General features: G+C 38.0%; 1 protein-coding gene across 1 annotated transcript in view; it reads right to left on the reverse strand.

Annotated features, from left to right (window-relative positions):
* The window catches only part of LOC123251810 (poly [ADP-ribose] polymerase tankyrase-1-like), a gene marked incomplete at its 5' end in the record, with an annotated part of 207,869 nt that overhangs the window by 37,951 nt on the left and 153,397 nt on the right, over positions 1-16,521 (reverse strand). Inside the window, 2 exons of the mRNA XM_044681123.1 lie at positions 1,955-2,100; positions 16,070-16,149. Coding sequence (XP_044537058.1) covers positions 1,955-2,100; positions 16,070-16,149 — 226 coding nt within the window. The remainder of the gene's footprint in view (positions 1-1,954; positions 2,101-16,069; positions 16,150-16,521) is intronic.

The raw sequence follows: 16,521 nt of genomic DNA on the forward strand, positions 1-16,521 counted from the left end.
CCTTGCCTTGTATTATCAGATAAACTGGAAAGTTGAGGTCATGGAGAGAGCTCTGTGACTTCCCACAAAGAAACCAATACAGACTCCTTTTTCCTTCTGGGCCCAGAGCATCAGACACTTGGAGAGTGTCCTAGAGACATGTACTGAGGATGTCTGAGTGCCCCAGACCTCTTTCTGGGGTTTTTATTTCCTCTTTGTTACTGTCTATTTCTCCCTTCTCTTTCTCTCTTTCACTGGGTTGATGATAGTTAGACTAAATTCTTCTGAGTGGTCATGAACTTCATTTGGAAGCCTGCTGTGTTTTAGGGCTTGATGTGATCAACACATGGTCTTGTCATCCATAATCAGGACCACGTGGAGGATCTCCTTGTTTATAGGAACTCTCTCATTTGGAATATCCATTACAGCTACAACCAAATATATTTGCATTAGCCTTCAAGTGCAGGCTAATGACCAGTCGGCTGGTCAATTCTTAAGCATGCTGGGTCTGGAAACCAGGGAGATCTAAATTCAAATCTGGCCACAGACACATACTGGCTGTGTTTGCCTCAGTTTCCTCACTCTCTGTTTATATATATATATATACATATATATATATATATATATATATATATACACACACCTCTCCTCATCCCCCACCTCTCACCCCTTTCCCCATCACTAAAATTTAACATTTAACTCTCAGTCTGTGTGATACAAATGGAATCAAGATACATGCACAAAGTAGAGCCCCAGCTAAACTAATGAGGAGGGTAACCTTCTGGAGATCACTTTTCCCTTCTGTGTGCCTCAGGCTTTCTAACCTGAAAAATGTAGTGATTAGGGAATTGCTTAAGGCAGTGATGGGCAAACTACGGCCTGAATCTGGCCCATGGGGAATAGTTTGCCCATCACTGCTAGACTATACAGGCTTCAGCATCAGGGGAGAAAATGGCAAAAGTGTAGCTTTGCAAATTTATACCAACAAGATGGTGCCAGTATTTCTGGAAGTTGTCCAGACAAGGGAGTGATTAAATAGCTTTTCATTAAGAACCACTCACAAGTGGTCATCTTTTTTTCCAATTAAGGATGACAAACTGGGCAGCTACTATTCCAATCAGCAACAAAGGTCTCAAAGACACTACAGTGTCTGGGGTGTGATCCCACTAGGTAGAACAATTTGTTGTGCTTTCATCTCAGGCCACTAGGCAAAAAAAAAAAAAAAAAAAAAAAAAAAAAAAAAAAACCCTCCCTCTTGTCTACCTCTTCCCCTCAGGAGACAATTGGGGGATTGTGGGTAGGAAATAATAGTGCATTAAGATTTTATCAGACCAAATCACTTCATCTACTGGGTTTTGCTCATCAATTTCCTTGATAGGAGAGGCTGGAGGAAAATTATTCTGATGAATAAAACATTAATTAGGGAGAAAAATTGTCAGCTTACCTCCCAGTTAAAGAAATGAAAAGTCATGTCAGTTAAGATCATGGCCAGAATGTTCAGAGCCAGGAAAGGCCTTGTTTTCTAAATAGCTTACAGACTTGTTCATGATAAATATGGCCAAATAGCTCATTATATTAATAATAGTAAATAAGTGGACAATATTTACTTAGTAAATAGTAATGTACCAATACTATCTTTAAGTCAAGACTTAAATTTCCAGTGGATATGCTATCTAAATAATAGTATTAATAATATGATTTTAGAGGTGGATTTGTGATTACATTGGCCCAAGAGCTCCTGGGTGAAGACCTCCATGCACCAGTGCAACTTCTGCACCAATGCAACCATAACTTCTCATAAGTTCCATTCTCAAATGGTGCAACCTGGATCCCGAAGAAGGCACAAGTGGGTGACAGAGACAGGATTTGAACTGATGGCCAGCATCATGTCCTAACACCATAACATAATACATAGAAATGTTCCCTAACTTCCCTTGCCTTACAAAGTTGAAGGTAACACCTGTAAGACACCTACCCCTTGTCTTTGGCATGAACATCTGCTCCGTGGTGGAGGAGGAATTCCACCACAGATACTCGGTTGTAGCCAGCAGCAAAGTGAAGAGGAGTCGAGTGGCGACCTTCTAAATCTCGGCAGTTCACATTCTGAGGGCTACAGAGTTGCTTGAGAGAGAAGGGAAGCAGATGGAGCAGAGAAGGAAAAAGAAGAACATATTAAATTTCCATTTTAGATTCACCTTTTAGGACATTGAAGAATTTTTGATCCCTTTGGGATATAAACCTAGTACTGGTACTGTCTGGTCAAAGGGTGCATATAGTTTCAGAGCCCTTTGAGCAAAGTTCCAAATTGCTCTCCAGAATGGTTTGCAGTTTTTTTTTTTGTTTTTTTAAATTTTAAACCCTTAACTTCTGTGTATTGACTTATAGGTGTAAGATTGGTAAGGGTAGGCAATGGGGGTCAAGTGACTTTCCCAGGGTCACACAGCTGGGAAGTGTCTGAGGCTGGATTTGAACCTAGGACCTCCTGTCTCTAGGCCTGGCTCTCAATCCACTGAGCTACACAGCTGCCCCCCTGGTTTGCAGTTTTGAATGAAATATCATTTCCTAGCAAATGCTTCTACCTACAAAAAGCTAGTTAATAAAATCATCATATAAAAAAAATCTGACCCCTGGAGTGATATCCTGGCTTCACAAGATCTACAGAATCTTTCTTATTCCCCTAGCAGCTCTCTACCGTCCTAACCCCTTCCTGGCTGAGGCATTCACTCCAAATCAGACATGACATGAGAGGAGAATGTCCTTTAGCCCCAGAGGTTTTCATTCCCATCCCAATCACCCCAGCAGGAAAAGAGCCTAGTCATCCTGATCTGTCTCTGGCTTCCCTTGGAAACCCAAGAAATGTCTGTCAATGCTCTATCCTAGAATGTGTTTTGCAATGTATAATTTTGAGATGCTTATTTGAGCCCTATGAGGGGCAAAAGAAAAGTTCAAGATGACCTCCTCACTCCTTAACTCTACATATTTGGTGTTTTCTTACATTTTGGGGAAAATTTTCAGCATTTTCATGGGTCTTGATTGGTCTACACATGCCTTCCCTTTCTCCTACTTCACATTCCCTCTGGTTCTATTCTCTTTTTCTTTTCCTTCTTTTGACCTTTGTCAAAAATCAGTCAAATGGCCTTATTAAAAGTAACAATAAAAAATGCCCGTCTGGCACTAACAAATATAAAATGCATATTGTTTAATACTACATCTATGCAGTTAAAATTAAATTGGTCTGAAGAAGGCTTCCAGACTTTAAGTCACACTATACAGAGCAATCATCAAAACCAATTGATATGGTTCAGAAACAGAAAGGTCAATTAATGGAACAGATTAGATAAGGAACAGCTTCAAACAACTGACTCCAATAACTTTGTGATCAATAAACCTAAGGATACAAATTACTTGTAGAAAGAATTATGAGTTTGACAGGAATTGCTGAGAAAACAAGAAAGCAACCTGGCAGAAATCAAGATAGAGATCAACCTTTTATACCACTGGTCATGATAAGTTCAAAATGGATACATGACCTGAATTTTAAGTCATACCAAAACCTACTTGGGAAAAAAAAATTATAGCACCTTTCTATTTTGTGATAGCAAAGATCTGAAAACTAAAGGGATGTCCATCCACTGGGAAATGGCTGAATAAGATGTAGTATGTAATTGTAATGGAATACTACTATGATCTAAAAAATGATCAACAGGATGAGTTCAGAAAAACCTGGAAAGACTTATATGAGCTGATGCAAACTGAAGCAAGCAGAATAAGAACATGGTATCAAGTAATAGATATAATGCATGATGATCAACTTGTGAAGGACTAAACTATTATCAGCAAAACAATGTTCCAAGACAACCCTAAGGGACTCATGATAAAACAAAACAAAATTAAAAAAACACACCATCCACAGCCAAACTGTTGGGAGTCTTGATTGCAGAAGAAAGCATACCATCCTTTATTTCCTTTGTGAGTTTTTTATTACATGTGTTATAAGTCTTCTTTCACAGCATAAGGAATATGGAAATATGTATTACATAAAAGCACTGACATAACCTGTATCAGACTATTTACTGCATGTGGGGAGGGGGGGAGGTTGAACTGCAAAATGCCAGAAAACAATTGTCAAAAATAATTTCTACATGAAATTGAAAAAAAATTAAAAGTTGTTACACCATAAATAGCAAAAGAACAGAATCTGATCCCTATGTGTCTATAGCCAAGGAATACAGGCAACTCAAAGATATCTAGTCATACAAAAAAATACCCACTGTAAATCACTAGTGATTAGTGAAAGGCAAATCAAAACAACTTTGAGGTATCACCACCACACATCTACCAGATTGGCTAATATGAAAGAAAAGCAAAATGACAAATGCTAGAGGGGAATGTGTAAAAACTGGTGGAGTTTTAAACTGGTTCAGCCTTTCTGGAGAACAATTTGGAACTATGCCCCAAAGGCTATGAATCCGTTCATACCCTTTAGCCCAAAAAAACTTAAAAGATCTATATCCCAAACAGATCAAAGAAAAGGGGAAAATGACTTACATATACAAAAATATTTGTAGCAGCTCTTTGTGTGGCGGCAAATAATTAGAAATTGAGATGTTCATCAAACGAAGAATGGTTGAACAAATTATGGAATATGACTGTGACAGAATACTATTGTAATAAAAGAAATAAAGGGGCTAGTTTCAGAAAAACCGGGACATCTTAGATGGTCTAATGTAAAATGAAGTAAGCAGAACCAGGAGAACATTGTATACAATCACAGCAATATTGTAATGATGATCAACAGTGAAAGATGATGTAGGAGGTCAGCACAGGAAGTCTGTAATACTGGCTGGGAGTGCACATCACAGTGGCATCTCCTGGGGCTCTTAGGGATTGGACAACTGGTCAGAAAGAGATTACAGGGGGACAGCTAGGTGGCTCAGTATATAGAAAGCCTGGTCTGGAGTCAGAAGGACTTGGGTTCAAATGTGACCTCAGACACTTCCTAGCAGTGGGACCTTGGGCAAGTCACTTAATCCCAACTGACTAGCCCTTACTGATCTTTTGCCTTAGAAATGATACTAATTATTGATTCAAAGACAGAAGGTAAAAGTTTGAAGGGAAAAAAGAAAGAAAATGACTACAGGGGGACCTTTTGCTGGCACTGGGAGTAGCTGGCACTGATTAGAAACTCTATTGCTCATACAAAGTAATTCAAACATGGTGTAGCCAAAGTCATGATCACACAAGACTTAGCAATTTCTACATTAAAGAAATAGAGGACTTGGAATATGATATTCAGGAGATAGGATTACGAATCGGAACAATCTACCTAGCAAACAGACATTTAATAAAAGAGAGGACTTTAAGCATTTCTGATAAAAAAAAAAACAAAACTGGAGCTGAATAGAAAATCTGACTTTCAAATACAATATACATGAAAAGCATTAAAAGGTAAAAAAGAAAGTTCAATCGTAAGGGACTCAATAAAGTTAATTTCTAAACATTCCTATATGGCAGTGATGGCGAACCTTTTAGAGATAGTGCCCAAACTGCAATCCTCACACTGCAGTGAGCTTCCCCCTTACCCCAGACAGGGGAGGGAGGAAGTGCTCCCATTGGGCTGCTAGGCAGAGGGGTGGTTCATATGAGAAATGTCCTCAGGTACACATGGAGAGGAGGAGGGGAGCAGCCTCTCCAACACTCATGTCAATATGACTATATGGGAAGGTGATATATGTAACTTCTAAGACTTTTATCATTATTTAGGACACTTAAAAGGAGTCTACATACACAGAAGGCATGATTGTAAATCTTATATTGGGATGATCTCCCCCCAAAATGAGAAGGGGTGGGGGGGGAAAAGGAATGTACTGGGAGAAGGGGGAAGGGAGATGTAGAATAGGAAAATTTTCCTCACATAAACACTTATGCAAGGAAGAACATTTATAGTGGAGGGGAAAATGGGGGTTTGGGGTAGGGCTGATCAGTTGTCCTTTGTACTCAAAGAAGACCAAAATAACGCCACTCTGCCAAATCAATGTATAGTGTGTCCAACTATAGCTGATCAGACCAATAAGCTCAAAAGGCTCTACCCCAAGTTGGGTACAAATAGCCTGTATGAACATTTGTGATGGAAATGCCTCTAAAATTATGCATCTTGTGTTTCTTTTTAGCTACTGCATTCTGCTTTGCTCAGAACACAAGCACATCATGCAGCCTGGTCCTGTGTCAGTGATTCCCATGAATCATGATCATTTATTCAGAGACCTTGAGAATGTCCTTGTAATTGCTCCTTATGAGCTCCCTGCAAGCTCCTGCCTTGTGAATTCTCTGTAAAATGGGCTTTTAGGTAAATGTATGTTTGGCATTCAAACAAGGTGGCCAACCCATGAGAGTTAAGATCTCTGCAGTAGAGTCTAAAATGCTGCAATTCAAGAAAGGACCTCAATATCTCGGTAGGTACCTTATCTTGCCAGGTGATTTTCTTAAGACAATTCAAATAGAAATGATTCAGTTTCCTGGCATGGTGCTACTAGATTGTCCAAGTTTCACAGGCATATAATGAGATCAGCACAATGGCTCTACCTTCAGTTTGGTACTTTTCTCCCACACTCTCTTTTGGAGTCTCTCAAACACTAAGTTAGGTCTGGCAATGCATATGCCAACCTCATCATCTATGTGGATATCCATGGAAATAATGCCAAGGTAAGTGAACTTATCTATAGCATTCAAAATTTCTCCGTTTGCTGTAATTAGTGGTTCCATTATGGATGGTGTTACACTGGGGGTGGAAAGCCTCCGTTTTTTCTTGTTGTCAGGCCAAAATTAGTACAAATGGCAGATAATCAATCTATTTGTTCCTTGTTAGCCTCAGAAGCTGAACTGAGTGCACAATCATCTGCGAACAGAAAATTGTGCACCAATTCTACTTCCACTTTAGTCTTGGCTTGTAGTCTTTTAAGTTAAATAATTTACCATGTCGTTTTTGTCCTCAGTGAAGGAGTCCAATAACATTGTTGAAAACATTGTGCTAAAAAGCACTGGAGAAAGCACTGAGGCCTGCTTTACTTTGACGAGGAAAGTACACAAATTTTGTCCACTATCCAGAGGCTACAAGTATGCTGTCAAGGAGATGGCATACAATTTTGATGAACTTCTCTGGGCAACCAAATTTTGCTGTGATCGGAATTCCATAAGTCCTCATAACTGACAGTATCAAAGACCTTGGCCAGATCAACAAACACTGAGTTAAGACTTCTGTTCTACTCCTGGCATTTCTCTTGGAATTGTCAGGCAGAAAGGGCTTATCTACAATTCCTTAGTCCTTCCTGAAGCCACACTGGTTCTCAGGTGGCCATCTTGTAGGTGCAGCATATTAAGAACTTTGTCAGCAATAACAGGCCAACCCATTTCCTTTTTCTTTACAAAGGTGGAGATTGGAAGAATCCTTGATTCCCTGGGGGATAACCTCCTCTTGCCATATAACACAGACAATTTAGTCAGTTTTTGTCTGAGAAGTAGACCACCTGCTTTGTAAATCTCAATTTGAATTGTAAATTCAAATGGAATCAGCACCAGGCTCTTCGCCAAACAAGAGGAACCTAATGGCATTCAAAACTCTTTATCAGTTGGAAGTTCAGCTAGAAAGGGATTGACTTCAACCTGAGGTACATGATCAATGGCTTCAGCATGCTTGATGACAGTTTGCTGAGAACACAAGGGAAGTTTTCAGTCCATCTCTTCAAATCATGTCTTTATCACTGATTAGTATAGATCCAGTAGTGCTAAGTAGTTGAGAAGCCCCATAGGTCTTTGGACCATAAAAATCTGTCAGGGCATCACAGAACTGCTTTTGGATTGTTACTTTCAGTGTAAAATTGAATTCATTTGTCTTCTCACAGAGCAAAGAATCCTTACATCTTTCCAAGGATCCTTTGCACTTTACTTAAAAAAAATCTATTTAGAATATTCTTCCATGGTTACATGATTCATGCTTTCCTTGCCCCTTCCCCCTCCCCCTTGAAGATGACAAGCAGTTCCACTGGGTTATACATATATCATTGTTCAAAACCTATTTCCATGTTATTCATATTTACAAGAGAGCGAAATTTTAAAATCAAAACCCCAATCACATCCCCATTAAACCATGTAAACAATCATATGTTTTTCTTCATGGTGTTCTTCCTCTGGATGTGGATAGCGTTCTTTCTCATAAATTGCTCTGGACTGTCCTGGGTCATTGCATTGCTGCTAATGGGAAAGTCGATTACATTCAATTGTGCCACAGTATATCAGTCTCTGTGTACAATGTTGTCTTGTTTCTGCTCCTTTCACTCTGCATCAATTCCTGGAGGTCATTCCAGTTCACATGGAATTCCTCCAGTTCATTATTCCTTTCAGCACAGTAATATTCCATCACCATCAGATATCACAATTTGTTCAGTCATTCCTCAATTGAAGGGCATCCTCTCATTTTCCAATTTCTTGCCGTCACAAAGAATGCAGCTATAAATATTTTTGTACAAGCATTTTTCCTTATTATCTCTTTGGGGTACAAACCCAACAGTGGTATGGGTGGATCAAAGGGCAAGCATTCTTTTAAAACCCTTTGTGCATAATTCCTTATTGCCCTCCAGAAAGGTTGGACAAATTCACAACCCCACCAGCAGTGTATTAGTGTCCCAATTTTGCCACAACCCCTCCAACATTTATCACTTTCTTTTGCTGTCATATTGACCAATCGGCTAGGTATGAGGTGGTACCTCAGAGTTGTTTTAATTTGTATTTCCCTAATCAGGAGGGATTTAGAAGACTTTTTCATGTGGTTATTGATAGTTTTCATTTCTTCATGTGAAAACTACCTCTTCATGTCCTATTTGTCAATTGGGAAATGGCTTGATTTTTTGTAAATTTGACAGGCATAATTATTCTATATTCACCTAATTTATTTATGATGTTGCTCTTTATATTTGAGTCATTTACCCATTTTGAATTTATCTTGATAAAGATATTGATCTAAATCTAATTTTTCCCACACTGTTTTCCAATCTTCCAAGGGGTTTTTGTTAAATAGTGAGTTCTTGCCTCAAAAGCTGGCATCTTTGGGTTTATCGAACACTAGCTTGCTGAGGTCATTTACCCCTAGTAAATTCTACTGATTCTACTGATCCACCCTTTTCTCTCTTAGTCAGTACCACATAGTTTTGATGACCACTGTTTTTATACTACAGTTTAAGATCTGGTCCTCCTCAGCCCCTATCCTTCACATTTTTTAAAATTATTTCCCTTGATATTCTTGACCTTTTGTTCTTCCAGATGAACTTTGTTATATTTTTTTCTAATTCAGTTAATAAGTTTTTTGGTACTTTGATAGGTATGGTACTGAATAAAGTAGATTAATTTGGGTAGGATTGTCATTTTTAATATATTAAATTTTCCCACTCATGAGAAATTAAATATTTTTCCAATTATTTAGATCTAGTTTTAATTGTGTAAAAAGTATTTTATAGTTCTGTTCATATAATTCCTATGTTTATCCTGGCAGATAGATTCCTAAACATTTTATATTGTCTAGAGCAGTGATTCCCAAAGTGGGCTTTACTGCCCCCTGGTGGGTGCTGCAGCAATCCATGGGGGGGGAGGGGGGCAGTGATAGCCACAGGTGCATTTATCTTTCCTATTAATTGCTATTACAATTTTTAAAAAAATTTAATTTCCAGGGGGCTAAGTAATATTTTTTTCTGGAAAGGGGGTGGTAGGCCAAAAAAGTTTGGGAACCATTAGTCTAGAGTGATTTTAAATGGAGTTTCTCTTTATAACTCCTGCTGCTGAATTTTGTTGGAAATATATAGAAATGCTGATGATTTATGTGGGTTTATCTTGTACCCTGCAACTTTGCTAACGTTGTTCATTATTTCCCGCTAGTCTTTTAATTGATTTTCTGGAATTCTTTAAGTATACCATCATAACATCTGCAAAGAGTGATAGTTTAATTTCCTTATTGCCTACTTTAATCCCTTCAATTTCTTTTTCTTCTTTAATTGCTATCATTAGCGTTTCTAATACAATATTAAATAGTAGAGGTGATAATGGGTATCCTTGCTTCACTCCTGATCTTATTGGGAAGTTTTCTAACTTGTCCCCATTGCAGAGGATACTTGCTAATAGTTTTAAATATATACTGTTTATTATTTTGAGGAATGGCTTTCTACTCCTATGCTTTCTTGTGTTTTCAATAGGAATGGGCATTGTATTTTGTAAAAGGCTTTTTCTGCATCTATTGAGATAATTATGTGCTTTCTATTGGTTTGATTATTGATATGGTCAATTATGTGGATGGGTTTCCAATATTAAACCATCCTTGCATTCCTGGTATAAATCCCACCTGACCATAGTGATAATTCTTGTGATCACTTGCTGGAGTTTTTTTGCTAGTATTCTATTTAAGATTTTTGCATCTATTTTCATTAAGGAGATTGGTCTATAGTTTTCTTTCTCTGTTTTTAATCTGCCTAGCTTTGGAATCAGTACCATGTTTGTGTCATAAATGGAATTTGGTAGAACTTCTTCTTTGCTTATTTTGTCAAATAGTTTGTATAGTATTGAGATTAGTTGTTCTTTAAATGTTTTCTAGAATTAACTTCTGAATCCATATAGCCCTGGGGAATTTTTCTTAAGAAGTTCCTTGATGTCTTGTTCAATTTTTTTTTTCTGAGATGAGATTATTTAAGAATTCTATTTTCTCTTTGTTAATTTAGGCAATTTATATTTTTGTAAATATTCACCCATTTCACCAAGATTGTCATATTTACTGCTTTATAATTGAGCAAAATAGTTCTTAATAATAACCTTAATTTCCTATTCATTAGAGGTAAGATCACCCTTTCATCTTTGATACTGTTAATTTGATTCTCTTCTTTCTTTTTTTTTTATTAGATTAACCAGTACAGTATCTATTTTTTTTCGAAGTACCAGTTCCTAGTCTTATTTATTAGTTCAATAGTTCTTTTACTTTCAATTTTATTAATTTCTCCTTTAATTTTTAGGATTTCTAATTTAGTTTTTATTTGGGGATTTTTAATTCATACTTTTTCTAATTTTTTAAGTTTCAAGTCCAATTCACTGATCTCTACCGTCTCTATTTTTTTGGTATAGGCACTCAGGGATATAAAATTTCCCTGAGTACTGCTTTTGCTGTATCACACAGGTTTTGATATGATATCTCTTCATTGTCATTCTCTTTAATGAAGTCTGTAACTGTTTCTATAATTTCTTCTTTGACCTACCAGTTTTTTTTTTTTTTAAACCCTTAACTTCTGTGTATTGGCTCTGAGGTAGAAGAGTGGTAAGGGTTAGGCAATGGGGGGTCAAGTGACTTGCCCAGGGTCACACAGCTGGGAAGTGTCTGAGGCTGGATTTGAACCTAGGACCTCCCGTCTCTAGGCCTGACTCTCAATCCACTGAGCTACCCAGCTGACCCCTGACCTACCAGTTTTGAAGAATTAGATTATTTAGTTTCCAATTAATTTTAAATCTGCCTTTTCATGGATTCTTGTTAATTATAATGCTATTGCATTATGATCTGAAAAGTGTGCATTTATTATTTCTGCTTTTCTGCATTTGTTTGCAATATTTCTACGCCCTAATACATGGTTAATCTTTGTATATGTACCATGTACTGCTGAAAAGAAGGTATATTCCTTTTTATCCTGTTCAGTTTTCTCCAGATATCTATCAATTCTAATTTTTCTAGTATTTCATTTACCTTCCTTCTTTCTTACTCAATTTTTAGTTTGATTTATCTAGTTCTAAAAGGGGAAGTTTGAGATCTCCCACTAGTATGGTCTTGCTATCTATTTCCTCCTTGAGCTCCTTCAATTTTTCCTTTCAAAATCTAGATGCTATACCATTTGGTACACAAATGTTTAGTAGTGATAATTACTTCATTGTTTATAGTACCCTTTAAAATGTAATTTCCTTCCTTATCTCTTTTAATCAGATCAATTTCTACTTTGGCTTTGTCTGGTATTGTGATTGCTACTCCTGTTTTTTTTCCCCTAACTTTAGATGATGCATAATAAATTCTTCTCCAGCCTTTTACCTTGAATCTGTGTGTGTCACTCTGCCTCAAATGTATACAACATATAGTAGAATTCTTGTTTTTAATCAACTCTGCTATCCGCTTCTGTTTTATATGTGACTTCATCCCATTCAGATTCAGCAATATAATTACTAACTGTGTATTGCCCTCCATTGTAGATGCCCTTTTAGATCCTGTACTATTCCCTTTCATTCTGTTCCTCCTCACTAATACTTTGCTTTTTTCATCCCCTCCCTTCAATTGCCTTATTTTGTTTCCCTTCTGCTTCTCTGTAGGGTGGTGGAATTCTATACCCCAGTGAGTATATTCATTTTTCCCTCTCTCTCAGCCAGTTACAATGAGAGTAAAGTTTAAGCATTGCTCTTTAAAAATTAAAAAAAAAAAAAAAAAAAAAAAGCAGCTGGGTAACTCAGTGGATTGAGAACGTGGCCTGGAGACAGAGTTCGTTGGTTCAAATCTGGCCTCAGACACTTCCTAGCTGTGTGACCCTGGCCAAGTCACTTAACCCCCATTGCCTAGCCCTTACCATCTTCTGCCTTGGAACCAATACACAGGATTGATTCCAAGATGGAAGGTAAGGGTTTAGAAAATAATGATTTTTCAAGTCTCTTTATAATTTGCCGGATTCTATCTCTCTCTTCCCTTTTCTCTCAGTGCAACCCTCTCTTTCAGCCTTTGATTGATTTTTTACATGTCATTCATATGCATACATCATTCCATATCATCACATTTACATATACATCATATCATCATATCATCATAATCAGCTTACTTCTCTGCCCACTTTCTGAGTAAATTTCTTTTTCCTTCTGTACTACTAAGAGTAATTTTTGAGAATTACAGAAATCCTCTTTCCATGTAGATACATAAACATTTTGAACATTAATGAGTCCCTTAAATTTTCTCTTCCTTATTTACTTTTTTGGGCTTCTCTTATGTCTTGTATTTGGCCTTCAAATTTTTTGTTTAGGTCTGGCTTATTCCTCGGTAATGCTTGGAAATCTTCTATCTTAATGAATGCACGTGCCCCCCACCCCACCCCCTCCCAGAAGAGTATGCTCAGTTTTGCTGGATGCATGACTCTGGGTTGTAAGTCCAAATCTTTTGCCTTTATGAATATCACTTGCCATGCCCTTCGATCCTTTACTGTAGAAGCTACTAGGTCCTCTGTGATCCTGATTGATCAACTCCATGGTATTTGAGTGGTTTCTTTCTGGCTGCTTGCAGTATTTTTTCCTTGACTTGGCGGCTCTTGAATTTAACTATTACAATCCTGGAAGTTGTAATTTAAGGATTTCTTTTTGGAGGCGATCTGTGAATGTTTTCAATTTCAATTTTATTTTCTCATTCAAGGATCTCTAGACAGTTATCTTTGATAATTTCTTTTAATATGTCCAGTTTTTTCTACAACATGGCTTTCAGATAGTCTAATAATTCTCAAATTGTCTCTCCTAGATCTATTTTCTAGGTCAGTTGTTTTTTCAATAAGATATTTCATGTTTTCCTCTGTGTGTTTTTTTTTCCACTCCTTTCATTCTGCTTTTATTGTTTCTTGTTTTCTCATGAAATCATTAGTTTCTAGATGGTCAATTCTGATTTTTAAGACCTGGTTTTTCTCTGTCAGTTTTTGGTTCTCCTTTTTCAATTGGCCCATTTCTTTTTTATCACTCATTTCTCCTTGCATCACTTTCATTTCTCTTCCCCATGTTTCCTCTGCCTCTCTTAATTGTTTTTTGAAGTCTTTTTTGAGCTCTTCCAGACTCTGTGTCCAATCCATATTTTTCTTTTGGTCTTTGCATGTTTCCTTTGCTTTCACTGTCCCCTTCTGTGTCTGTACATTGCTCTGTCTCCATAAATTTTTTTTTAAGTTGAGTGCTTTTTTATTGTTTGCTTGTTTCTCCTATCTAATTATAGGTAGGCTCTGTTTTCTGGGAAGTTGGGGTACCCTGTTAAACTTCAGTTCTTCCCTGATGCTATTTTCAGCATATTTTCTGGGTTGGTACTAGTTTAACAGATGGTCTGTGGGTTCAGAGCTCTAAGAGCCTCTGCTGATGATTCAATTAACCCTTGAGATGCTGGTAGTTTAAGACTTTCCTCAGGCTTGACTGTAAGCTTTTGATCTCACTCTGATCTTGATCAGGTCAGGGGCTGATCAAATTGTAGCCCCAGGATTAGGCTCAAGTTTTTGGTGTCACTGTTTTCTTAATTCAATCAGGCACACCCTTGATTGCCCTGTCCGGGAGCTCTGCTTTTAGTTTTGAACAAAAAGACCAGGAGTGGGAGGCCTCCCCTTGAGAATTGTGTCCTCGGCCCCAAACCATGTCATTTAACTCTGAATCAGGCCACCCTTGGCAGTGTTGCAGGTTCCATGTTTGATACTTCCATCCTAGCTGTTAAATAAATCAACAAATCTGTAGTGAACCCAATCAGCAAGATCTGATGACTTCTTCAAGTACTGGTGTTTGCCAAGGAATGAGCAGCAGTAGGAGAAGGGGGTAAAGGAATGATGAAACAGTGAACTGATTAACTCTAGGAGTTCAGACTGGGAAGGAAATCAAGTGAAGTCATCAAGAGTAAGGGTGATAATCTGGTGCAGTACTTAGGAGTTAAAGAGCTCAAAGTCCTAGGACGTATGATGTATAGGCTTAGGAGGACTATAGTTGTGAAATGACTCCTTCCTACCACCAATGGGTGTAAGAGGAAGCTGGAGGTGCACGGGAGGGAAGAAGCCATGGTATCTAGGTGTCTGAGGAAACATCAATGACACATGATGAAGTTTTAAGAGCAAAGGCTAGAGTGAAGAGGATGGCTATGAGGCTAGAAGTGAACCCCTTGAAAAAGGAAGACAGAGAATGATATGGGGCCTGAGAGATAATGGCACTCACTGAGATGTTAAATTACTGCAAAATGCTCTGTGGTACAGTGGTTATGTTGTGATGGCTATAATGAAGTATGGTAACTGAAAATAACAGTACTTTTGGGGAAATGGTAAATAGGTAGAGAATGAGAAGGGAAACACCAACACAGCTGGGTAAAAGTAGCCCACAGCTGATTAGGGAGAGGTAACACAATAAAAAACTTAGCTGGAGAAACAAACAGAAACAGAAATCAACACAGCTAGGGAATCAGTTTATATTAAGTGGGGTTTTGAAGACTGGGAAGGAGACTACCAGGAAGTTTTATGAAAGGGTTGTTTAATGTTTTACTACAAGGATAGGTAAGGAGGTGAGAGGGATAACTAAAACTTTAAGTCTATGACCAACTGTCAAGGAATGTTGACTAGGGAAAATGGCTCCTCTAACTATAAACAACCAGCTCTAGCAGGGCTGACAAGGCAAAGGGATTTGGGAATCTCGTGAAGCATGTCCCAGGATGGTTATCCAGATGAAATCAGGTCACAGGAACACTTTAGGAAACACCAAGTTAAATCCAATAAGCTAGGGAGTACAGGGCTTTCTGTAGTTGTCCACCAGCAACAGGAACAGCACCTAACTCAATCTAGATCTTTTTTTTTTATTATTATTATTATTTTTATTTTAAACCCCTAACTTCTGTGTATTGACCCATAGATGGAAGATTGGTAAGGGTAGGCAATGGGGGTCAAGTGACTTGCCCAGGGTCACACAGCTGGGAAGTGTCTGAGGCCGGATTTGAACCTAGGACCTCCTGTCTCTAGGCCTGGCTCTCAATCCACTGAGCTACCCAGCTGCCCCCTCAATCTAGATCTTGATAGAAGATCCCTCATTGATTCAAGCTTAGCTTCTCTTTAGAGATCCCAAATAAGTCCACAGGCTAGTTAGTTGATCAGTAGCCACAGCTTCCAGCTTCTCCAGGGCAACTTTCTCCTAGTCTCTAAGGATAACCCTCTCTCTTCAGCCAGGTTTTTGCTTGGTCTGCTTTTTACTCACTATAATAAGTCCTATCTATAAATTTCCTATCACAATAACCCTGAAGGCTAAGATGGCAAAACAAGTTAACAGGGCTTTCTCTTACCTTCACAGTTTCCAAGTCTCCTGCTTTGGATGCTTCTAGGAGCCGGTAGTCAACATCTGAAGTGCGCACAGGTGTACTTTCTATGAAATGGAATAAGACAAGTTAGAGAATAAGGAAAAACAAAAGATAACTGAATGACAGGGGGCTAGGGAAAGCACCAGAAACATCTACAATATATTCTGATGTTTGGCAAGCCATAACCATACTTATGGTTACCTGGAGAATGGCACCTCAGGGAATAGCAGGGACTTATTTACCCACTTCATACAACCATCACCTACCAAGACACATTTTTATACAAGACCACAGATACCATGAAAGACAAAAACTCTTGTTCCTTTCTCTATAATATCACCTGGGCTCTCATTTCTCCTGGTTGTGGCTTCATGATTGTTCCAAATATACTTGTAATATATTGTTTTGGCAAGGAACAGTCTTTTTATTTTTTATTT

Source organism: Gracilinanus agilis, chromosome 6 (genome assembly GCF_016433145.1).
Source record: "Gracilinanus agilis isolate LMUSP501 chromosome 6, AgileGrace, whole genome shotgun sequence".
In the NCBI taxonomy this organism is placed as follows: Eukaryota; Metazoa; Chordata; class Mammalia; order Didelphimorphia; family Didelphidae; genus Gracilinanus; species Gracilinanus agilis.